General features: G+C 30.0%; 3 protein-coding genes across 13 annotated transcripts; 2 read left to right on the top strand and 1 right to left on the bottom strand.

Moving 5' to 3' along the window:
• Window positions 1-199: 199 nt before the first annotated feature.
• On the bottom strand, window positions 200-19,995 carry Lerp (lysosomal enzyme receptor protein). Of its 4 annotated transcripts, none has more exons than XM_070301962.1 (16): window positions 19,464-19,995; window positions 18,973-19,192; window positions 18,740-18,891; window positions 18,173-18,444; window positions 17,478-17,634; window positions 17,222-17,373; window positions 17,013-17,128; window positions 16,682-16,923; window positions 16,383-16,589; window positions 16,125-16,268; window positions 15,569-15,742; window positions 15,105-15,282; window positions 14,947-15,017; window positions 966-1,101; window positions 498-646; window positions 200-421 (listed from the first exon to the last, which is right to left on the bottom strand). In XM_070301962.1, the coding sequence occupies exons 1-16, from the start codon at window positions 19,518-19,520 to the stop codon at window positions 329-331; spliced, it is 2,520 nt and encodes an 839-aa protein (XP_070158063.1). In that variant the 5' UTR covers window positions 19,521-19,995; the 3' UTR covers window positions 200-328. The 4 variants fall into 4 exon arrangements, with proteins under 4 accessions (XP_070158063.1, XP_070158069.1, XP_070158066.1 ...); XM_070301968.1 differs by having other exon boundaries at window positions 975-1,101; XM_070301965.1 differs by having other exon boundaries at window positions 17,478-17,628.
• On the top strand, window positions 2,441-13,288 carry Tl (toll like receptor). Of its 4 annotated transcripts, none has more exons than XM_070301923.1 (7): window positions 3,231-4,068; window positions 6,682-6,760; window positions 7,860-8,088; window positions 8,717-9,714; window positions 9,803-10,121; window positions 10,310-10,909; window positions 11,121-13,288. In XM_070301923.1, the coding sequence occupies exons 3-7, from the start codon at window positions 7,900-7,902 to the stop codon at window positions 12,252-12,254; spliced, it is 3,240 nt and encodes a 1,079-aa protein (XP_070158024.1). In that variant the 5' UTR covers window positions 3,231-4,068; window positions 6,682-6,760; window positions 7,860-7,899; the 3' UTR covers window positions 12,255-13,288. The 4 variants fall into 4 exon arrangements, with proteins under 4 accessions (XP_070158012.1, XP_070158024.1, XP_070158029.1 ...); XM_070301928.1 differs by lacking the exon at window positions 3,231-4,068 and adding an exon at window positions 4,350-4,741; XM_070301916.1 differs by lacking the exon at window positions 3,231-4,068 and adding an exon at window positions 4,350-5,483.
• A 541-nt stretch (window positions 19,996-20,536) lies between the features above and the next one.
• On the top strand, window positions 20,537-25,546 carry LOC138936450 (scm-like with four MBT domains protein 1). 5 transcript variants are annotated; one of them, XM_070301878.1, is made up of 8 exons: window positions 20,539-20,648; window positions 20,758-20,819; window positions 21,705-22,117; window positions 22,208-22,297; window positions 22,476-22,987; window positions 23,208-24,058; window positions 24,561-25,213; window positions 25,317-25,546. In XM_070301878.1, the coding sequence occupies exons 2-8, from the start codon at window positions 20,774-20,776 to the stop codon at window positions 25,485-25,487; spliced, it is 2,736 nt and encodes a 911-aa protein (XP_070157979.1). In that variant the 5' UTR covers window positions 20,539-20,648; window positions 20,758-20,773; the 3' UTR covers window positions 25,488-25,546. The 5 variants fall into 5 exon arrangements, with proteins under 5 accessions (XP_070157986.1, XP_070157979.1, XP_070158003.1 ...); XM_070301902.1 differs by having other exon boundaries at window positions 20,539-20,819; window positions 23,208-23,566; window positions 23,690-24,058; XM_070301885.1 differs by having other exon boundaries at window positions 20,537-20,819; window positions 24,564-25,213.
• Window positions 25,547-26,067: the final 521 nt, after the last annotated feature.

Below are 26,067 nucleotides of genomic sequence, written 5' to 3'. Positions count from 1 at the left end.
ATGGATTCCTCCAAATATGCCGTTGCTCATATAAAATATTTATTTATGTTTCCGACTTAGATACTACGAACGGATAGCTATTAATTACTATTGTAAAAAATAATTATTACCCATGATATCCTTTTTATCATAACATATAAAAAAAGAAAAGGAGATGGTAGGAATTTATAACATAAATATTATTAATAGAATGTATTAATTTCATACTTTGTCCCATATGATTTTCAAGACGATTTATATTCGACGATTTACAGAAGAATATTGAAAATAAATTATTATAATTCGGTAAAATCTATAATTTTAGAACAAAAATTATAACATTATTTCGCTATGCATGCAAAAGATCATCATCGCTATCCGTTTGACACTGCGTGGGATCGGAAGCGTCGAACAAAAGTCTAGCCTCCTCAGTCGTATCGACCTACGATAATAAAAATGTAAAATATACGCGGCAGTTCATAAAAAGCTCATAAAAAGATAGAAGGAAATGAACGTACTCTACAATACTGGACACGGCCTGCACCTCTTCTGAAACTAAGTAGATTTATCCACGAACGAAAGCACGCTCTTTTCTCCGGATTTCGGAAATAAATTAAAGCGGCCAGCACCGCGATCACAGTTAGCACTATGCCAGCTATCGCTCCAGCTGTAAGCAAGAATATGATTTGTACAATCGTTGCAGCAAGATAGATTAAGACAAATAAGAAAAACTGGGTAAAGTAAAATAATTTTATTTGACAAAAATGTATTGCTACTAGTTTCACTATAAAAACAAGCTCGCCAAATGTCTTCTTAAAGTAAAGTAGAAAGAATAATTGACTTTGGTTTCCCTTTATGTATTTGTCACTTTATTTAGCGTCTGTGACTTTCAATTATCCAGAATCTTATCTTATTTTCCTCAATCTGTCTTGTCAAATTCGTCATCAATGTCGCATCTGTAATCTGATGCCATCAAAATGTATTACCGTGTTTACCGTGACTAGAAGAGACCAAGAGAATTCCGGAGGAAGTTACTTCTTCTCGATCCACGTCTCGAGAATTGGCATGTTTCGCACAGATCACTTCGGTGTGCCATTCAAATTCCGCGCTACACTGCGATTCCTATAAGTTACAAAAAAATAAAAATAAAAATGACATTGAAAGAAAAAGATACGGATTAACAATATCTGCATGTGTAAATTTTATTTGGCTGTACATCCGACAACCATCCGTAGATTATCGCTTAATCCCCCGTGACAAATTATAAGCTTTGATAATATTATTTCAATCCATCTCTGTCTCGTGAACAAATGTATATTTTACGCCATAATGGATATTTCAACTGTGAAAGTTGTATGCAAGGCAAATTAACAAAAAGCAGAATACTAAAATATTTCTTGAATTTAAAGATGTAAGATGTGAAGAACTGTAAAGGATTAATCTTATATGTTTCACATTTTATGTATACACACGCAATATAGCATTTTTAACTAATAATACTTTAATATCTAATGTAAATTGGGTAAAATAATTTCACATTTTGAAGATCTTTCTTTTTGTTTAATTTTAAATTTTTTAATTGAAGGTCAAATTAATATTATGAAACATATAATTAATCTCATTTTGATGTCAACCGTAATAAATAAGAAATAAAAATATATCATTTTGACAGAGAGGATAAGAATCTAGGGTATTATTAAAAATTTTTAATAAATTATATCCATTATCAGTCTTCAAGAAATATAAAAAGATGATTTTGGTGATTTTTTACATTTTACGGAAAACAGAAAAAAAATATAATAAGACTTCAATATCCGAAATCTGAATATTTTATAAAGAAATGCCCCTCTCTCTTTCATTGATATCATGTATTATATATACAAGATTTCCATGATAGGAGCAATATTAAAAATATTCCAAAATACTTTTCCTCTTCCATCATCACTATTTTTATCAAGCGTGCATATAAATATCATTAAGATACGATCGAAAATATTTCGCCTTCTTGTCCAACAGATAAATGGTAATCGGATATAAGCGTATACAAAATCAAGTTTATTTAAAACAGAAAAGCATAAAACGTAATAAGCGATATGAAATATTTGAAAAAGAAAAAGATCCTTGTTGTATATACAAATATAATTTTATAATATTTATTTAAAATTTGGCGTATGGTTCGCGTGATTTTATTCTATATATATATGTATATATACACACACAATTTTTTCCTCTGTTTCTAATGATAAGCAGAATGTTGATTAACAGAAGGAAAAGAAATGTACGGGTAAGTGAATGAATGAGAGACTCTGGAGAAAGATAGAGAGAGAGAGAGAGAGAGAGAAAGAGGCAGATAGAGAGGAAGATAGAGTGGAAAGGAGAAAGAGTGAGAAGTGGGAAGATGAAAAGAGGGGAGGTCACGATCTCACAATCGGTCGATCGCTCATAATCAGTCAGTCGGGCTATGTCGGACTGCGCGGTCGTACGATTGGCTTGACGGATCTGTGAGTTTGTACGTTAAAATTACATTCGTCGTTAGCTTAAGTTTTCTTTTACGCCTTCTACGTTTAAGACGAACCACATCTAAAGAAGGGAACAAAGTGCAATTAAAATAAACAAAGTGTCTATTAATTACAAACGTTGTACGAAAAATCACGTGTTGCGATATGAGAAGTGCGCGTGTGTGTGATATCGTTATTAATAATTAATCACCGTTGTCTTCCGATAAAAGAGGAATCAAGGTGAACAGAGCGAGACTCGCAAATGATCGTCCAGTAACGCATCAACTACCATATTGCAAATCGGGTAAGTAAACGGCGTATAGACGTCATTTCCACGAACCGGTTCAGGCACCGCCTCGCGGATGATCGTATCGTGCACACAGGATCGGATTTAGTTTAAAAACATCTATTTAGTTTAAAAACATCTATTTAGTTTAAAAACATCTATTTAGTAGCGGTAGCGTTTGAAAAATAAAAAGTATCTTGTTAATAAATTGATCGTAATTTTGGCTGGCCATATATTGATTCTGTAGATCTATGAATCGATAAATCCGCGTTTTTCAACAGACGCTCGTATATTTATTGTGTTTTCTAAACTTCCTACATCGTATCATTAATTAATTAATTTTTTTCTTTATATATCTTTTAAATTTCTCGCGAATTTACATATACGTGACGCGAAAATGTGTTTTCCCTATCTTGTCTCGTGTATTATTAGCTACGAATTCTAAAATGCAAAAGAAGGTAATACGGAACTTTTCCCCGTAGCATGATAAAGCAAGTTCATTTTTACTAACATATAATACATATATTGAAAATCAAAACACAAAAAGATCTTGAAAACTTGTCCGTAAAATTTTTGCTGGCTTAGGAGCATCGAGTGAATCGGGCCCTGTTCTGTGACGTAAACACTCGTTCACAGAGGATCGTCAAGGACGATCCATACATCGTAAACTCGTTTCATTAATCGTCGTCGTAGTCATATTGTAGTTGAGCGACGCGGAGCAGGATGTGCCACGTTTTTCTTCTTTTTTGCTTCCTCATAGAGGAAGCTTTGTTTTCGTGACAACATTTTTTTTTTTTTTCGAGTTTTCTATGCCAATGTGTTTAGAATGTCCCAAAACGTCGAAAAATCATATTCCTAAGAAATGTATCTATGTATGTATGTGTGTATGTACGCAATATATTGTACAATCTCTAACTTCCGCAATTTTTGAGATATCGGGTTAAATTTTTTTTTACGTGGATAAAGTATCATTCAAGGATGATTGGTATTGAATTTGAAGTGAGAATCGATGAAAAGGTTCATTTTTTATAAAATTTTTAATTTTTTTTGAGAAATGTCTGTATACATTGTAACTTTCGCAAATTTTGAGATATCAGGTTAAATTTTTTTAGATGAATAAAATATTATTAAAGGATGGTTGCTATTGAATTTGGTGAGTATCGGTGAAAGGGTGCATTTTTTATAAAATTTTGAATTTTTTGAGAAATATCTGTACGCGCTGTAAGTTTCAGAAAATTTGAGATATCGGATTAAATTTTTTTACACGAATAGAGTATTATTAAAGGATGGTTGGTACTGAATTTGGTAAGTATCTGTGAAAGGATTCATTTTTTATAAAATTTTGAATTTTTTGAGAAATGTCTGTACGCGCTGTAACTTTCAAAAAATTTGAGATGTCGGAATAAATTTTTTTACACGTATAATCTATAACGATTATATAAAAAAAAAAAGTGTGTAAATTAGAAAATAGCATATTGCTTCTTTATCTTTTTATTTCGTTCACAAAGCTTCCTCTATGAGGAAGGAAAAATTGCAAAAACCGCATGCTTAAAGTAGCTTAAGCTTTGTAAAATAAAATAATGAGGAAGCAATGTGCAAGTTTCTAATTTGCACAACTCTATTTGTTTTCTTTTACTATCGCGATATTCGTTGATAATGAATCGACAAAGTTTCCGCGTTTCCAAAGCTCATAATTTAGCAGCGTAATTTACGCTGATTATTGACGCGTGTCGGGAAAGGCCCGATGTGTGATTTTACGAAACGTTTATATGGCAACAAATTTCCAATGCTATTTACATAATGCGAGCATAATTAAGATTCATCAGGATTTCACACGAACGGACGATAAAAGCGAAAAATGATGGAGAGGGGCCATCGCGTATCGCAAAATCGAGATATAATTACACTGCCTATGAACATTGGATTGACATGTCTATCGATTTTCTTCACATTGATATTAATGAGAATTAATTAAAATGTGAGATATATATTTCAAGCAATTTACAATCACGGAAAAAACAAAATTATATAATATAAGAGAAAATTACGCCTGTAAAAAAATTTTACGTTTAGAGATAGATTCGTGTTGAGATAACTATATATGACGCGGAAAATGCGCATAAAAAGGAAGTTGAGAAACATCGATATGCAAAGATCATGTGTTATCATTAACATGATATCACTTTTGACGTGGAAACTGCAACAGGCGTATACTACGGAAACTTACAAGTTTGCGGAAATATACATCAGATTGATTTATTTAGCGCGGACATAAATCACTTCTTTTCTTTTTCTTTTTTATTAAATTTGAAACAAGGTCACTGAAATTTGATTATTTAAAAAAAAAAAAAAAATTGGAAAACTTCTTTCTAGGTATGCGAAAGAAGTGTATCGAAATCGTGAATAGTTTTATTAATAAATATTTGTGACAAAGGGCGAGGAATCTTTTGCTTCATACTTTCACGTATGTATCGTATCCGGTAAAGTAAAAATTAAGCCAATAAAGCCTATATTGTCAGTTTTAATAATTGTCGCTTCTGCATACCGTTGCAATTGTTGCGCTATTGACATTCTTGATTATTCTCGGAAATGAAAGTACAATATTTCGCAGAATTGAGCAAGTGTTAAATTAATTGTAAAAATAAAGTCACCCAGAAGATTTTGTCAAGAATGTAATTTTGCGAAAGGAACCATCGGAATTTAATGGATAAAATCTTTGAGTATGTCATTTGTTTGCATGCATGCAATTTAACAGGTGTTAATATCTCATCGGTTATCACATATATTATCAGTGATATATCAGCTAATTAGATTTTTTTTCAATTACGATAACATGTCACCAGTCGCACAATTATGTATTCGCATAATAATAGTTGATATTACGTATCTATAAGGAAAATATGATAATATAATGATATAAGGAAAGAAACTGCGATTGAAAATATTTCGTAGAATAGTTTTTGTGAATGAGACATTATAGAAATCAATCATTGATAACGTATCATATTCAATGTGATAGCCAGGCGGTAGCATAGTATTTATTAATGTATTTATATATATATATATTTATGAAATTAAAATTGCCAATGTTTTTAATTTTAATTAGTTTCAACCCAAAAACTATTTAAGATCACGTTTGTTAAGCCGCATTTTGTTTTGATTGCGTGTCTTTTAAAAATCGTTCGATGATAAGCCAAATCTTTTACATTTACTTTATCTGTATGAATATATATTTTTTATAGAATATAATAGATCTTTTTCTTTATTTAAAAAAAAAATTGGAATAGACTATTTTTTATTATAGAAGTTTTTAATTAATATATCATGCACACTAGGAAATACTTTAATATAATTGCGAAATTTTTTAAAACTAAAAAATCAAATTTATTCATTTGTATTTAAATGAATAAATAAAGATTTTGTTATTTAATTGCTTTTCGTGAATTTAGTTTACACGAAATGCCTATTATTTTTGATCTTTCGGAAATTACAAATATTTTGACGATGTAAAAAAAAAAAAAAAAACACACAATCTCTAAAGTTCAAAAAATCTCTTATCAAAATCAAGATTAAGAGTTTTGAGATATATTGTTATGACACATACTTTCTCCGAGAGAGTTCCGAGCTTCAAAAATAAATTAATTGTCATGATAACTTTCCACGTATGTTTTAAAACAGCTATTTGATGGATATTATTCTGCGAGTTTAACGTGAATGTTTACGTGAGCGTAAGTTTGCTCAATCAATATTATAGAGATCATAATGTTAATGTTCTTTTTTTAACAAAATAAAAAATATGAACAAATAAATGATTAAGATGTTGGCAATTGTATGACTATCACGAATTGAAAATAAATTATATATTACGGCAATTCTAAGAAGTATGTCATAATACTGATGTTTTTTCATCCTCAACAGAGAGACATACGAGAGACGATTATTTTACTATGAATTAAAAATAAATTATATATTGCGGTAGTACACCATGTTCCAACAAGTAGGTATCTGAATACATTTTTTTCCTTATTTTCTAAACAAAAGAAGAGATCTGATTTACATAAAATTTCACAATTTTTGAAAAGAGAAAAATATGAAAAAACATTATTTTTAGATAAAATAAAAATATGTATCGAGAATATAATGTGAGATTTTAATAAAAATTATTTCAAAATTGCGTAATTCTATTTTCAATTTTCTGCAACAAATTTTTCTTATATCGATCTAATAATTATTGTATTAAATTTGGAAAAAGATTTCTTTTCCGTCAGGCAATACATATAGAATGCAAAAAGCACATGTACATCATCGAAAAAACAAATCGAGATGCTAAATTACAATACTAAGAATCGTGAACTAGACTTTGGTCATAATAGTTTCCGTTTGCAATTATGTATCTCGTAATTCATCAAGGAATGAGATTCCACGAATTGTATTAAGATTTATTATGTTATCAATCTGTTTTATTACGAAATATTTTAAAAATTCTTATTAATTATTTAATTAAATTATTATATGTAAAGACAATGTAAAACAGACGCGATGATGCGTACGCATATTTTGGTTTCCTTTGATATTTACGGTTTGTAATAAAATTACAAGGCATTACAACATTGTTATAAGATGTCCAAAAATCATCCAATATCATATAATATTTTAATTTCAGAGACTAGTTGAAATAAAAAATTGTAATATTTGTTTTAATATTATTGTAACAATTTTCGAAATCACGTCACAGTTTTTATAGACTAATAATTATAAATGATCAACATTCCTCTCGTTATTAAAGAAGATAGATTTTTCTCTTACAATTAGAGATATAAAAATATATATATTCAGACGTATTTGTAAAAATTCATATTTTATTTATGAATACGATTTATGTGATACGATATTGTGTGTGATACATAAAAATATATAGCCAGAGTTGCAATAGGCTTATCTCGAAAAGAGGAAGTGTTACATTTATCTAAGCCACGATACTTCCGATTTTCACAATATTGTTCTTAACATTCACGACTTAGAAATATGTGAGAAATAAAAGAGCATTACATATAATAATGTAATAAAAATGTATTCTTTTTTGCTTGTTTAAACAGGTGTCAAGCTAAGGGAGAGAATTACGATACATCTTGGAAAATGATCACCCGTCGTGAGACATATCTCGTGATTTTGATTATCGCTATAAGCAGTTCCTCCGCCTTTCATTGCCCAACAAATACGACATGCATCTGTGACTTGAATTTCGATGGCGCTTTCGAGTTAAACTGTTTAATGGGGAACGACTCCTATTTCATTGTAAATATACAACCGAACCAGTATATAAAGGTACGTATCTATCTAATTTTACATTTGTCTAGACATAGCTGCAAAGATATCATCATACTGTCAACAATTAAAATTTATACTCAAGAACACAAAATTGTAAAAGAATGATAAATTTGGTATATAACATGTTAACTGATTTTCAACTATAACAATAGTATATGGTATAGCAGAATCTGAACTTTCTATTATATCACAATTCTTTCTTTCAATAAATTTAATGAAATAATTTTCTTCAAAAATATAAATTTATATTTTTAGAAATCTATTTAGATAATTAAAAAATTAATAGCCTTTCAAATATTTCATATCAGTTACGAGATATATATAACATTTTCTAAGATTCTATTTTATTTCCATGTATACTTTTCTTTGAAACTTTCTATGACATCATTTATACTAAAAGCTCAGAAAATTTTAAAACCTATATATAAAATCGATATGTTTTTCTTTAGGTATTTCTTTCTCTTCCCTCTCTCTCCCACTCTTCTCCCCCCTCTCTCTCTCTCTCTCTCTCTCTCTCTCTCTCTCTCTCTCTCTTTACATCTTTCATGCTATTATATAATCTTATAAATAAGAAATAAATATAATAAATTAAATTAGTTTATGTTAACATATTTTTTTCACATAGATCAATTGTATCAACTCGCCGGAATGGACAGATTTCTATTTGGATGTGACGTCCCAAACGGAAAATGAAATGAAATCAGTGTTCTTTCAAATGTGCGATTTACCGAACAACAGAAGTTTGGGTGAAATCACAAAAATGTTAGGAGCTACTGGCATTGAGAAATTGAGCTTCCAATCGTACAAGAACTTGAGCTTCACTCTGAAAAAGCAACATCTAGCCGGTTTCGAGAATCTAAAGTCTTTGGTTTTATCGAGCAATAATGTGTCCTATGTAGACAAGGATCTGTTGGCCGATCTGACTAACTTGACAGGGCTCAACTTGCGCGAAAACAATTTACACTTGATCAATGGAATTTTCGATCATACCCCTCAATTGCAGTGGCTCGAATTGTCCGATAATGATTTGCAATCGATAGAATTAGGCACATTTGGGAATCTGAAAAATCTGACATTTCTCAGTTTGTGGAAAAATCGTTTAACGAAACTACAATCGGGAATTTTTGATGATCTTGTCGCTCTCAAAACACTCGATCTTAATTGGAATAACATGATCAGTTTACCGGAAGACATATTTGCGAAGCTGAAGAATCTCGAGATTCTCAACTTATCTCGGAATAATTTTACACATTTACCAAGGAATCTGCTACGAAATAACATGAAACTACATACCTTCACTATGTCTGACAACAAAAAAAATATGACTTTGCCAAATGAATTTTTCGCTAATTTAACAGAACTAAAGGTGTTGAATCTGATCAAGAATGGATTTACCATATTACAGGAAGATCTTTTCTGGGGATCTTTTTCACTGACCAATATCACTTTAAGCCGAAATTATCTTAAATTCTTACCCGTACTAATATTCCGAGATTTGAAAGAATTGCAAGAATTGAAATTGAATTTCAATGATCTTGAAGAATTGCCTGATTATATTTTCTTGAATACCAAGCAATTGATAAAATTGGATTTATCAAAAAATCGCATCACTTTTATTTCCAAGTACGTTTATATACTGTTACTATACAAACAATAAATGTTTTTATATTTTCTATATTTTTATCAATGTCAATTCTTTTTAATGTTGCAGCCATGTATTCGACGGATTGTATGCATTGGAAGAATTAAATATAGAAGAAAATCAAGTGATGACCATTTCCGACTATAGTTTTACTTCTTTAGAACAACTGAAGATTGCTAAATTTTCCAACAATCGTCTTACGTTACGATCTACTTTTTTCGAGTATCATGATGAATATGGAATCAAGTCACCTTTTCATTATTGCATCAATTTAAAGGAATTATATTTAGCCAATAACAATATTTCGGAAATATTCAGTGATTGGACGTGGAGTAATTTGGAACTTCGAATATTGGATCTCAGATATAATAATATATCCTCTATAGAAGTAAGTGTTTTGGGGAAAGCATACATACACGTATGCGCATATCTACCCCCCCCCCTTCCCCTCTTTCTCTACACACACACACACACAATTTTGAAAGCGGTAAAAATGTAATTGACAAAGTTATAAACTGATTTTCGAAAACAATAATATACATACACATCTTTGATTTTTTTCTTTTTTAATTGCAGAGTGAAGATTTGCAATTTTTATCAACCGATATCAAAGTGGATTTAACTTACAATAAAATACAGCACATATTCTTGCGTAGTGCCGAACAAATCGCAGAATTTCAACATGCTTTTCATGATACGATAATATTAGTGGAGAACAATCCGTTAAGTTGCGATTGCGAACTGTATGACTTTTTACGATATATCGAAGGCAAAATGCATTCCAATGTTCAAAATTATTTCCACATAATACCTGGAAATTTAACTTGTCAAAGTCCAGAGGAGCTGAAGGACGTGCTCGTTAAGAAGTTAAAATCTGAATCATTAATGTGCACGGTAAATGATACAAATTTCGAGTGCCCCAAAATATGCGACTGTCACGTAAAGCCAGATGGCAACGTATTTATATTCAACTGCTCTCATAGAAATTTAACTAGTGTTCCGAGCGATATAAAAAATCCTGGCGATTTTTGGCAACTCGAATTGAATTTCGCGAATAATCAATTTACGCGAATGCCGGATTTGAAAAATTTAAAACGTGAATCAATGAAGAAACTTATTTTATCTCACAACAATATCTCTGAGATTTTCTTAGACGAATTGCCCAATACAATACAGGTGTGTAAATCTCTACACAACATTTTATTAACAAAGAATCATAAAAAAAGTATCAGAAAATTCAAGGATATATAAAATACAAAAAGAATATAAAGATTCGCAGAAATCAATTTTGACATTTTTTCGGATCATTGTGTATACATAAAGTAATAAAAAAATATTATATTATGTTTTATACGATTAAGATGTACGATTGAAATCTCTGTTTCAGGTCTTGGAACTACACAATAACAACATGTCAACAATACATCCTGATGTGTTAAAGTTCTTGAAAAACTCTAAGAATTTAAACTTGACGTTACACGAAAATCCATGGATATGCGATTGCAACACTAAGGACTTTCTAAATTTCATTCAAACGAAACTCGTGGATATACCTAATCTACATAAAGTGAAGTGTCCCGGGAAAGATAAGACCATATCAGAGATGACCACAATCGAATTTTGTCCGTTTGACAATACAGCGATTATGGGCATCAGCGTAGCGATTGCTTTGATCGGGTTGCTTATTGGCATCTCGGGACTATTCTATTACAAATATGAACAACAGATCAAAGTGTGGCTATTCGCGCATCAATGGTGTTTGTGGTTCGTAACGGAAGAGGAATTGGATAAAGAGAAATTATACGATGCGTTTGTAAGCTACTCGCACAAGGATCAAGACTTTGTGGTGAATGAACTAGTGTCGAAATTGGAAAACGGCCCGACGCCATTTAAACTGTGTCTTCATTATCGGGATTGGTTGGCGGGCGAGTGGATACCAGCGAATATCGCTAGATCTGTGGAGGATTCGAAACGAACGATAGTGGTATTGTCGCCGAATTTTCTCGAGAGTGTCTGGGGAAGGATGGAGTTTCGAGCCGCTCATAGTCAGGCATTGAGCGAAGGTCGAGCGCGAGTTATATTGATCCTGTACGGCGATATCGGTCCTACGGATGACTTGGATCCAGAATTGAAGGCATACATAAGTATGAATACTTACGTCAAATGGGGAGATCCTTGGTTCTGGGATAAATTGAGATACGCGTTACCGCATCAAATCAAATTACCTAGGAAGAGTAGCATGGTCGGAAGAAAAATCTTTGAGAATCATCAACTGTGTATTCAAGCAAACGGAGATAAAAAAGAACTTATGTATCCGATCGGGATTCCCGAAACTCCTCCCAACACTACGCCACCCGCTGATACATTTAAAACATTCGTATGCGACAAGAAGCTGGAAGAAAAGTTACCTTCGAACGAGTTTCCGCAAGACTCGTGTAAGTTAAATGGAACAATAATTCTTACACCAGAACATTTAATCAAACATGATCCTATGATTGATAATAAAGAGTGCATTGTTTGATACAAGGATAAAAATTTAAGATATAATGACGAACGATCATATTTATAGTTTTGTCTATGATAGACGCAGTGTCGATGTTCCCAGATTGTCTTGAGAATTTTTTTTCTCTGAAAGAAAACTTGATCTTAATCTAGAATCTTCAGATGAAATGATTAAGATTACAAACTTGATACAACAAGAGACAGAAACAAGAGAAAAGAAAGAAAACAAGATAAATATAACAAATAACTGACTGATGTTAGGATGAACCTACATATATATAAATGTTAGCATAATATGTAATACATATTTTTTATCAATTCCTGATATAATTATTAATATTAATTTTCAGGAATAAGAAGCTCACTTAAATAATTCATATAAAATATTATGTTCTATATATATTTTAAGCATATTATTGTAAACATTATATTATTCTGCCAGCTCTTCAAATACCTTTCGAGAAATGTATTTGAATGTGTGTACTTGGATTTAAACTTTTGTGCACGCTATGTAAAATTCCAAATCATGATTGCAAATTGTTATAAATTGGCTTTTTTAACACGATATATATTATAAATATTATTGTTAATATTTTATCATATAATATAATATCATATCTGTTATAGATGTGTTAACTTTAATATGCGATATTCTATCATGTAATATATATTATAAGTTTTCAGTATATCTTTTAAATTTTGAAAAATAGCTTGTATAAGAAAATACTCAGTGACTCTATTTGACGTATTATGATGCATCTTATTTAGATATCAAATACACTTATATATAGTGCAATAGCATTAGTGAGCATAAAGAATTTATATGTGTATATAATTTTTTATATAATAGTTATTATATATAAAATTTTCCACATATCTCCATTACTGTACCAATCCTTAACAGATTCTTTGATAAAATTGTTAAATACTGATGCAGTAATGATATAGAGAGAACAACCTGTATATAATTTAAGTTACTAAGACAGTACCTGACAAACAAAAGAATAATTAATTTGTAAGTAATTTTTCTTTACAAAATATTTTCCATGTCATGCATTATGCAAATATCATGCATTAATAGGAATGTTTATATAATATAAAATTCCTTGCTTTTTTTAAATATCCTCTCATATACCTATTCTTGGACGAATTTGATATACACTACTGTTTATGCATTTGTTCTTACGAAATATCTAATTGTAACTATCAATAATATTTTCCATCATTTTCACGAACTTTAAAGTAATTAAAAGTTTGTGCAAGATTAGCATGCTAAAAGATTAGCATGTTAAAAAACATGCAAAAGACATGCTAATTAAGGATTATATATGTATAATTTATTATAATTCTTTATTTTATTATTTTTTTATTCTTTGTATGATAGAACGTAGCGTCTTATATCATATATATGCACTAGAGATGCAACGAACAGTATATTCAACTGAATAGCGAATACCGAATATTAGGCAAGATCATGTGCCGAATAACTGAATATTCGGCGAATATTAGACACGGTTTTAGTGCCAACGACTCAACATAAACTATTCGAAAACAATGCAACGGCATTCCTGACCGCGCTACCCCGGATAAATACATTATGTAACAATAAATGTGTTTTATTTTACTTTATTAGATATATAAATAAATAAGTTAGATATTCGACCATATTAAAACTACGTATCCGCGGCTGAGTTGGCAACAATCTATTAGTTACTATTTCCTTCCAGTTTTACATTTAAAATTATTCGGTATTCGGCCGAATAGTAAAAATGTTGCAGAATACCGAATAGTTACCTAATATTCGTTGCAATTCTAATATGCATTGATACTTTAGGAAAAATTCATTATCTGAAAATATATATGCAGGGTACATGACGAAATGCTTTTATAATGTATATATATATGTATGTATGTATTTATGATGTATGCATGTATATATATTGTATATATGACTGTGTTCCGATATTCGCTGCCAGTATTGAAAATCTATAATTTACGTCGCATACACTATAGATTTTCAGTACTGGCAGTGAATATCGCAACGTAGTCTATGTGTAAATTTATAATTTGAGAACTTATTGCAAAGATATTAGATTTTAAAGATAGCAAACTTATAGTGTGAGAAATAATATAATGGATGTTCTCACTAGAGAATAATTGAATCTGAGTTGTTTGATAGATGTTGAACATCATATGTTCGTATAACCATTACCACAAAAAAATTTCAAAAGTAAGATATACTTAAAAAAAAAGTAGTAATAATTTTATTTCACGATTGGTCAGTAAAAATCAATAAAGCTAGAAAAAGTTTTAATGGAAGAGTATATAATGAAAATGTAATTTCATTATAGAGTAAATGCTATCAATGAATGTTGAATCAAACAACTTTTACTCACTGATTGCTGTGTAAATCGATCCGTTAAAATTGCTTACGAGTTTTTATCAGAAACAATTTTAAAACTCGTATTACATTAGAACAAATAAACAATCTAAGATTATGTGGAAAAATAAATGCGAAATAAAAATTTATTTTTTGATATATGTGTTCATCATGTAGGAAAGAAATTCTTTCCTACGGAGAATTCTTTCCTGAAAGAGAATCTTTATTTTTTCTTAAGTGTATCTTATAGCGTTATCTCTGAAAAATTACTCTTATTTTTTACTGGAGAATATTGCATACTGAATAAAAATTCTGAATAATTTTCACTTACCAGCAATAGTTTTGGTACACCAATGCCTATGGAATCGTTACATATAAATCTTACTTCAGATGTGTAGGAACCTATTAGAATATAAAATACATTTACATATACAATTGAAAAATGAATTACGAATACTTTAATGAAAAACGAAATAATCGATAACTTACTGTTGTTACATTTACTGCCATTTGAATATTTGAGCTTTACGTCATTTCGACTGTAATCAAAAACCACACTTTTCAGTGATCCATAACCATTGCCTCTGTTACATACAGCGAATCCGTTACAATATTTTTCTCCACCACAAATATTTATACTGTATTCCTTGCCTTGTTTGCCTTTCACCTACGATTTATAATTTTATTTCTGATAATATTTGCTAGCCTATGTTGTCATCATTAGTAGACACTATATATATGCATACATATATTTCTTTTTTGCATGCACAAATAAGGCAACATTAAAAATTTAGGAGATTAAACAATTGAAATATTTGAAATAATTGAATGTATATAGTAAGTATAAAGTTGACCTTATATTAGTAAAAAAAAAATTTAATTGAATAATGTACTTAATTACATAAACAATATACTATATTCAAAATGTTTTGAAATTTTTTTTGTAAACTCACATAATATATCTGTTCTTTTTTATATAACAAAGAAAGATCATATTCATATGATAGAAAACCATCCTTTATAATACAGGGTAGCGTCCAGCCTCCTATCACAGCTCCACATGCTATACTAGTATTCCATTCAAACACATAAGTACAATTAACATAAGTTTTGTATACTGGAAGTCCCTAAAAATATAAAAACTTTAGCAAAATATTGTTTTTAAAATTTCACTATTATGGATATAAATATAATATATTTCTTTGAACTTTGTTGATTTTAATCTTAATAATATTTCTTTATTATATTAAGTTTGATTTCTTTATAGTTAAAATATCAGTGCACCAAAAATTATAAAGAAACTAATAAGAGACCTTCTGAGAAGTAAATTTTGAAGAAATAGTTAAATTAAAACTATTATCTTATCAAATAGACTTTACATAATTTAGTTCAGAGAATTTAGTTATAAAGATATTAATTTTTTAATAATAATTAATTTCATATCAAAAAATTTTCTAATTAAAAGATTAAGATTAAGCAAATCTGTATATATTCTATATATATTGTTACCTGATTATTATTATCACAAATAAATGTGAAATTTGAAGATATCGATTTAACTGGATTCTCTGGACACTGTGATCCACCAATATAACGTAATATTATTTGTAGATCTTTATTTAATGTGGGGCTATCCTCAGGAAATCCCAAACTCTGTTAAATCATTATTTTAATAAAAGCAATTGAAATACTGTTATAAAAATATTTACATTATATTTTAATTACAATATTGTGATAACTATTTAAATATATCATATTTGTACTCACGGTTTCATTGGTATATTCATTCTTTGAATTTACTGAAACTTTACAAGCAGCGCTACCATGTACACATGTAAGACCTCGAGTGGGGACTAGCGGTCGGCATATATTTATATGGAATTCAGTACCGTTGGCTTTTACAATGTAATTATTTGTAGATTGTATAAGAGGAGTTAAGTTAATTTCATCGTCATTATTAGTTGCACATTTAATCTAGACAGAAAGAAATTCTCCATTATGTAAAAAAAAACAAAATAAAAATATTATATAACAGACTTAAATATGCAACACATAAATATGCTTACTCTTTTTTCACAAGCTAGATCTATGTTCCAATGTATAACGGTCTGACAAGGATACTCTTCCATAAGCAACGGCTGATTGGGCAACCCTTCCGGACCGCAGAAAAATCCGATAACTGTATAATGATGCAGTCCATTATCGCATAATTTACCATTAGTATAATTTAAATAAGGGCCACCCTGCTGCCATATCAAATTTGTGTTAGCTTGACCCAATGATGTATTGTATTTTGAATTGCATATTCCTGTATGTAAGAATAATAATTTGGTGAGAGAAATTTAGATTCATCATAAAATCATAAAATACGCGATTAGTAATAGCAATATATAGTACCTGTTCCAGTTCCACATGTGTTATCTGTAAGTGCTTCGCATACTCTGAATTTGTATTTTATACCGTTTGTATTTACGACGGTATAGTCTCTGTTCATCAATGACTGCATATTATATCTGTCATGTATAAGATATACAGTCAAATCATATAAATATATTATAGATTTATGAATATTAATCGCGCATAAGATCGAGGAATCGAATTCTTACATAAAATTCGTGAGTGGATTCGTAACAGAGCAATTGCCTGCTGTTTCGACACTGTAGTTATGTAGAGACTCAATACTGCACGCTGCAGCAGTATACCATACTAATTGATAATGGCAATCATCGCTTCCTCCAATATATTCTGGAATAGTCTCCTGTATGATAACAATATTTCAATATTTTCAAATGTATTTCATTAATATATGTACTATATTTTGTGTGTGTATATTATATTTGTATATAATATCTATTATTATACTTTGGCTTCCAAATGACACATAAATTTGATAGTTGTTTTAACATGTGGAGTCTTAATATTTTTGGCACACAGCGCACCATCTTGATATTCTATTTGTAAATATCCATCCTTGAAGAAAAGAGGTTTTTGTACTTCTCCTAAACTCGAATACCTGAAACTCCAATACAGAACTCCAAACGACTATTCTTTGAAAAAAGATTAACTACATTGTGCTGTTGTATCAAAAAGTTATACATTTGTGTATAATACAACATGATTATACAGAGTGTTCGAGTAGAAAAGTCCTCTACCGTTTTGCGATTTTTGCAATTATTAAAATTAATTTAAAAATTCGGCCAATTCGCACAAATATATAAACACGCAGCAAGAAGAGACTGCCACTGTTATGCAATTACTAGGCACAATACATAATTAAATACTTATTGGTCTCAACGTCACGCACTGAACAACCATGTAATTGAGCTATTTTTCCTCGCCGCGCACTTATACCCATGCAGATTGGCCAATTTTTAAAAATTAATTAAAGCGAAAATCGCAAAACGGTAGAGGACTTTCCTACTCGTCTTAATCTGCTCTACCTGCATGCGAAAGGTGATGCAATTATTATCGGACACTCTGTATATTGGAGTGGGTTATATATATATCCATTATATTTAATTTTAATAAAAAATTAAATATTTGCAGATTAAATCTACCTATTTGGTTTCTCAGGATCGTCCAGACAAGCGCCCGACTTAATTGGACACATAGCACCATATTGATGTATTATAGATTGACAGACATTTAACACTATTTTACGTGACTGCTTCTCATTGCTTATATGAATAACATAATTATCTGAAGACCTTGTTAAAGAACTTAAATCGTAATGATAACCATTATTGACAACTGTACAATTTGTTTGGAATTTTTGTGCACAAGCTAACGCCGTCTTCCATACCATGAATAAATTACATTTTCCGTCCTCCTAGAAATATTTTCATTATCATATATTTCATTTTTATATATTACAATCATTGAATTATATAACATACTAGAAGAAGAATCATCATAAATATAACCAATCTCTAACGGCTGATTTGTTTTCTATCTCTGTAACATTTCATTTTGCTCTCTAATATAGAAACAGAAACAACATCATTCCTCTCAGTTTAAAATCATTGAGCAGAATCCTTACTTATGCACTTTCCAGTATATTATATAGTTCAATGAGCATATTTGTACTTTCTCTATCATATCTAGAAAAGAAATTAACTACTTACATGTGGAAATAATTCAGGATACGAATTATTTTCTGCAGCATAATCACATTGCATAATAATTTTCACTGTATATTTTTCAAGTAAACAGTTATCACCGATAAAGTTAAATAATATTTTGCCAGAGTTATTAAGAACTTTCGGAGGAAATTTTCCTGTTTATATAAATAAAATCAAATGCTTTTAAACTCATAATGTAATACAATAAATAAGATATAAACTTTTAACAAAACTACCTATTCCCTTTTCTGTGTTATTTTTTATTAAACATATTGCATATCCATCTTGATTGTTGCATTTTTTTATCAATGGAGAACATAATTGCATACGTATTGTTTCATTTGGATAATCATGTTTGATAATGATATCTTCTTTGTTTGATGATAATTTTGTTAATTTATATACAAGACTTAAACTATGTTCAGGAACTTCACAAAAAGTTGAATTTGTTAAAGCCTGTAAGGTATACACAATTAATCATTTTTTACTTGACAACAATTTAATTGAGAGTCTTATTAAAAGGGGAATAAAGAATATAATGCGGCTTTTTAAATTTAAAAATATAGATAGGGAAAGTTGACAGATAATTTAATCAATAACAAATATATATTATATATTTCTGAATAATAAATTATAGAAATTGTTTACCTTTATCAAAATGCATAAAAATAAATAATAGCGAGGAAAAGAATGTATTTAAAAAATAAACGATTAAAATATTACGTACTGAAGTGATAACAGCCGATAAAGAGTAAAGAAAGAGTAATCCGTTGAATTTTGACATTGTTTACAAAATCAGGTTTTTCCCATTATATGATCGATATCTACGCGACATAAAGTGAATGAAGACGATGAAAATATCATCGATAATTCCTAGTGACAAGGATTCGTATCACATGCGATAGTAACAGCAAAAACGCGACAGAGAGGGAAAGGTGCCATGTCTCTTTTTATCGTGCTACCATTGTAAAAACAATTTCTCTATTTTGAGATTCTCTATTCTAAGATTTCCGTTATCTTAAATCAGCTGTTTTTTCCCTAAACTGAGAATCTCCCCACTTGCGCTGCTTTTTCGCTAACTCATCGATCATGTAATTATGTGCACCAAAAATAACGTGATAACATTATTTGGTCAAATATTGTATTGGATTCGATTTTATTCATCAAAGTTCTTGCATGTATCTTCATACTAAGATAACTATATATAGCAGCCTTTTTAGGGCATTTTAGGGCCTGTTCACTAACTACATACACCATCCACACCATACATACACACACACATACACACACACATACACACACACATACACACACACATACACACACACATACACACACATACACACACACACACACCATACCTTGACAGATATATAATGCACCTGTGCACAGAGAAATCATGAACCAATCACACATCTAGCACGAAAACGTAACGATATGGCATCCTTTACATTAGCCACATGATTGGTCAATTTCTTTTGGCTTACGTATTTATGCGGCTACCGCAAGTTTGCCTGTGTATAAGTCCCCACTAGTATAATCGTCAAATCAATAATAATTTATATAAACGCTAACGCGAGAAATAAATTATTTTAAACGCTTTAAAAAAAATCTGGGTATACATATTTATATATATATATATACAGAACTTTATTCTCCTTAAATAAGAGAAATTTTATAAACTAACATTAATAACATATTATATAACAAGAATGTGTAAAGTAAAATAAACTTAATAACAGCATGAATATAGTAACAAAAAAGATCACAAAATTTTATGGAGTCTATGAAAACGGTCACGTGCGCGTACACATGCGTGTATAGAAAGACGCGCATGCGTCCGATAATTTGGGATCATTGCACCGAATTCGCTAGCAAACTTGGGCTTATTTGCGCATGGAGAATCGTAGGGGTAACTTCGATTATAGATTTAATCAATTTATTTTTGCACGCAAATCGCGTGCCCTCCGCTAAAGATCCATTAATATAATTTCATTATTTATTTCACGTTCGTGTATTAGGTGATGTAAATAAATTATGGAAGCGTACGAGAATCGAGTGCAGGAAAAATCGCAGGATGGAGGTAAAAATTTTAATAATTTGTTCGTTTTATAAATTTTGCTTATACAGAATGCGCGCACGCAGCATGCGAAATGGTTGTTCTTTCAGAATTCTATTGCAAGAGTATAAAATTATCGCATATATTCTTTTTACACGGTTAACTTAAACGCTATTGTTTCTGATAAAGGTAGATATATATATATATATAGACAACATGGTAGTTCAACGCGTTTTCAAACGAACTTTCAAGAGATAAATTATATGCTTATTATATATATATTTACATATTCTGAAAGAATTCTACGCTATGATAATTAATTATTAATTAATAAAGTGTATAATGCATTGATTTCATATAATCTTATGTTTTTATATGTTTAGAAATACATTTCTCTCTTTCTACATATATATATATATATATATATATATATATATTACATATTATTCTCTTCTCTATTAATAATATAGAAGATGGCGTTTTGCGCGTCATTGTAATATTGAATAAAAAAAAAATAATAATTCGGTAAATCAAATATTCTTATTTATGACAATCTATAATTTTTAACAATAATAATTTGGTAACATATTAAAATAAATGTTATTTGTATATAAAAAAGTAATTCTTAAAAAATTATTTTTTTAAATTGCTGTTATATTAAGATAAATATAAATAAAATTATTGTTTTATATATTTTTCTTTTATTTTTAGTATTACTTAATAAATAATATATAATAATAAATATTTTCTTTTTTTATAGTATATATTTATTTAATAGACATTTTTTCATAACAAATTTTTCTGTCAGAATAAAAGATTTGTCAAGATAAAATAAAAATTATAACTTGCTATATCAATTTTTTGAATTAATTGAAAATTGTTTATATTGAATTAAATTTTACATTTTAGAATATGGGTTTGTTTGGCAAGATTATCTTGATGCCACAGACAGTGTGGAAGTTCCACAAATTATGTTCCCTCATGTGGAATTGACATTGCAAAACAGTATTGAGATAGGTATGTCACTAGAGGTACCAATACAGAAAAAAAATGGCCAAGAAGAATTATCATACTGGGTAGCCTCTATTGTCATGGCTTGTGGACCTTTGTTACGGTTGCGTTATTTTGGCGGTGATGATAGATCATTAGAATTTTGGTTTAATCTTACAAAAGAAGCTGGTCATGAACTTGGCTGGAGTGAGAAAAATAATAAAAAATTAGAACCACCTGACATTATACTGGAGAAATCACCAGATTGCATAGACAAGCTGCGTGATTTTTTAACAACAGCGCGTACACTTCCATCAGAGATGTTAACAGGGGTAAAACACTAAATATATTTTCACACAATTTTTTATTTTAAAATAATTAATAATTTAATATAATGATCCTCTCATCTTTTTTCTACATAGGATGGCTTAAGTATGACAGACAAAATAAAACAAAGCATGAAAATTGAGATAAGTGATGTCTTGCATCCATATAAGTTATGGGTAGCTACGGTAAGAATTGCAAAAATTTCTGAAAGGAGAGAGATTTAAATCTATATTATAAAATACAGTACAAAAATAACATGCACACATATAACATAAATTTTTATGAAATAAGAGAAACCCACACACAGTAAAGTAATTATTTTTATGTGTTGTAATGTTTATAAACATTATATTTTTTTTACAGATTATTGAAAACGTTGGAGGACGTCTTTTATTAAGATATGATACACCAGGTTCTTTTCATGAAGACTTTTGGATATTTTGTACATCCGAACGTTTACATTCATATGGATTTGCATCTCAATCAAATTCCACTTGGTTCTTAGAACCGCCTGGTTCAATAGTCGACTTGTACACTTATGAAGAATGGAAAGATTTGTTGGAATCTAAACCAAAAGATTGCGAACTACTGAAAAAATTATTTAATAATAATATAGATCATTCAAAACACAGCTTTAAAATTGGAATGAAAGTAGAAGCTCTGCATCCAGTAGATCGAACAAAGATCTGCCCTGCTACTGTAACAAAAGTATTTGACGATATATATTTTCTTGTAAATATTGATGTGCATATTGAACACTCAGATAAATCAGATGATACATTTGTGACCAGTAATTCAGAGAACAATGGATGGTTATGTACTGCAGAACATCCGTACATATTTCCAATTGGGTGGGCACAAAAACACAATATCATGTAAATATCACCTAAATAGTACAAATATATCTTTTTAATCATTTATGATACTATAAATCTGTAATTATAACTATATTATAATTTTATAATTCTATATAAGTATCATTATTTATAATTATGTATAGAAGATATAAAATATATTTTTCGAAATATCTTTCTGTATAATTCTTTTTTATCTTAATATATATATTGTAGTTTTCTTAATTTTGATTTGTTGCAGGATTACTCATCCACAAGGTTGGACTTCAAAGACTGAAAACTTTGATTGGAATGACTATCTGGAAACGTTTCACACTAGTGCAGCATCTGAAAATTTATTCAGCAAACGTGCGAGCGCCGTTGAAGCGGGTTTTGAATGTGGAATGAGATTGGAGGCTGTTGATCCGGAACATGAACATATAATATGCGCCGCCCACATTACTAAAATCATTGACGATCTGTTGTGGATAAAATTAGATAATTATGAATATTTGCGGCCAGATCATATAGTTGACATGCATTCCTTGCAAATATTTCCTGTAGGATGGTGTGAATCTAATCACTATCCATTGAAACCTCCGCACAATTACATTGAGATTTGTAAGAAATTAGAAATATTTATAAAGGAGGAAAAGAAAGCCAATCCTTTGGACATACCGATATCCGAACCACGGTCTTCGCTCTGGTGTCCGAAGATATATTTTAATTATCGATGTTTCACAGGCCCGATGATCTCGAAAGGAAAATTGGCGACTCTTCCAAAATCAGTAGGACCTGGACCAGTTATATTGGTCATGCGAGAAGTTTTATCAATGATAGTATCTGTTGGATATAGAAGCGCTAGAATTTTGAAGGTTCTGCAATGCGATTCTAAACCAGATCCCGGATATCATTTAGAAGTTTTAAAGGCGAAGCACAAAAATAACACATATCGCGCGAGTGTGGCCATTGTCACATCAGGAGACATGGTAACGGATTTTTGCAGAAGTATTTGCAAAAAATTAATGGTATGCCCAAATTTATTTGGTCCGTTGCACATACCAGAAAATGAATGTCCGGATGAGTGTTATAAAACATCGAAAACAAAATATAGTAAGTAATAGTATCCTAAAGAAATTATATGTATAGAGTGTACCTGAATTATGTATATAGAGTGTATCTGAAATAATGCACTAAATTTTAGGAGCATATTCTAAGGTTAAAATAAGACTTTTTTTCCTATGAACATGGGTCCGCAAATGAACCCTCCTCCGAGCTAGAGGCCTCTAAAGTTTGGGGAAAAAATTAAAAATTGGATGTATTTCAGAAAAAAAATAGCAGAAGATTGAAATTTGGTATAGCCTAGTAAATCATGAAGTAAAGTAAGCCACTAAAATAAAAACATATATTATGAAAACATTAATTTGCCAAACTCGGAGAGGGGTTCATTTGCAGACCCATATTCATAAGAAAAAAGTCTTATTTTGACCTCTAGAATATGCTCCTAAAGTTTAGTGCATCATTTTAGGTACACCCTGTATATAATTGTTGTATTTATACCATAATTATTAATTAATATGAACGCGCGTTTCTATCGATATCTTCGTGTTTTTAGCAGCAACGGTTGGGACTGGAAAGAGAGGAAAACCGAAAGGTTACACAAGTATTATGGTGCAAAAGCCGAAACCTTGGGGTAGGAAACGTAGAAAACGTCGCGGCAGATGGGCAAACAAACACAAGGAGGCTCAGGAAGAATACGATCAGGAAGATGAGATGCCATTTATGTCGTTAGATCTGGCGAAACATGTCTCGGAGAGTCATATTCACGAGGTATTCGACGGAAGACAACCACTTTCGGAAATAGATATCATGATACAGAAAGGTCTGGAGAAATCTGACAAGTCGGATGATTTTAAGACTGAAATACCTTCTAGCAATGCTTCGGAAGATTCTGGTAGTTCGTTTAATGACAGAAAAATAAAAGACAGAGAATTGTCCAGTCCTCCTAATTTAAACTCTAAGCAACATATGACGAGATTTAATCAAAACTCTGGAGTCACTAGAGGAATTAAAAGAGATTGGGACACGAGCATAGAATCTGATTGCTCTGAGGCAGATGCTGAATACGTAAGAATGCAAAAGACGCAACGGCGACCGAAGACTCGTAAGCTGGATTCGAATCCGTTATATTGGAGTGTAGACGATGTGTTTCGATATCTTAGAAAAACTAACGACTGTAAAGATCTCGCATATCGTGTCAAAGAAGAAGTAAGTATCTATGCATATTTTAATTCTAGAAATTAAAGTTTCTTTTAATTATTTAATTATAACTTATATATTTGATGATAAAATCATTCTCTGTTAATTGTAGGAAATTGATGGTCTTGCATTTTTGCTGCTGAATCTTCCTTCTCTTACTCAGCATATGAAATTAAGGACGAGTTTAGCTATGAAATTATGTCGACATGTTGAACAAGTTAAAGTTACGTTTCTCCTACGACATATTCATGACGTAAAGCCTGATCAATATCAAGTTGTTTAATCGATTAGCAATAAAACCTGTAATTATCTTCTGTATAATAAATTTTGCTTTTTTCTTCATGTTGCACATTATGTATTATACATATATATATATATATATATTTTTTTTTTTTCATAATAAGAGGGAGTAAATAAATATAAATATATTAATTTTATATGGATACACAAATAATCTTATTTGCAATTTGTTTAACTTTTTTTATTCCATGGGCTTCAAAAAGCCAAGTTCGTTTGTTTTTCAGCAGTACAGAATGACAATAAAAATTAATAAAGTATTCTTCAATTTATGATTGAAAAGTCTTGAACGCTATTTTTAAATTCGTTAATTATTTATCCTGACTATACATATATAATTCTTCAATTTATAATTGAAAAGTCTTGAATGCTATTTTTAAACTTGTAATGTTAAATTTATAATATTGTTAAATTTGTTTTTAAAAATAGCATTCAAGACTTTTCAATTATAAATTGAAGAATACTTTATTAATTTTTATTGTCATTCTGTACTGCTGAAAAACAAGCGAACTCGGTTTTTTGAAGCCCATGGGATAAACAAAAGTTAAACAAATTGCAAATAAGAT

The sequence above is a fragment of the Polyergus mexicanus genome, unplaced genomic scaffold (assembly GCF_030449975.1).
Source record: "Polyergus mexicanus isolate NDT 795.1 unplaced genomic scaffold, iyPolMexi1.0 SCAF_1, whole genome shotgun sequence".
In the NCBI taxonomy this organism is placed as follows: Eukaryota; Metazoa; Arthropoda; class Insecta; order Hymenoptera; family Formicidae; genus Polyergus; species Polyergus mexicanus.
The sequence above is the reverse complement of the archived record's forward strand: the minus strand, read 5'-3'. Positions and strand labels throughout refer to the sequence as shown.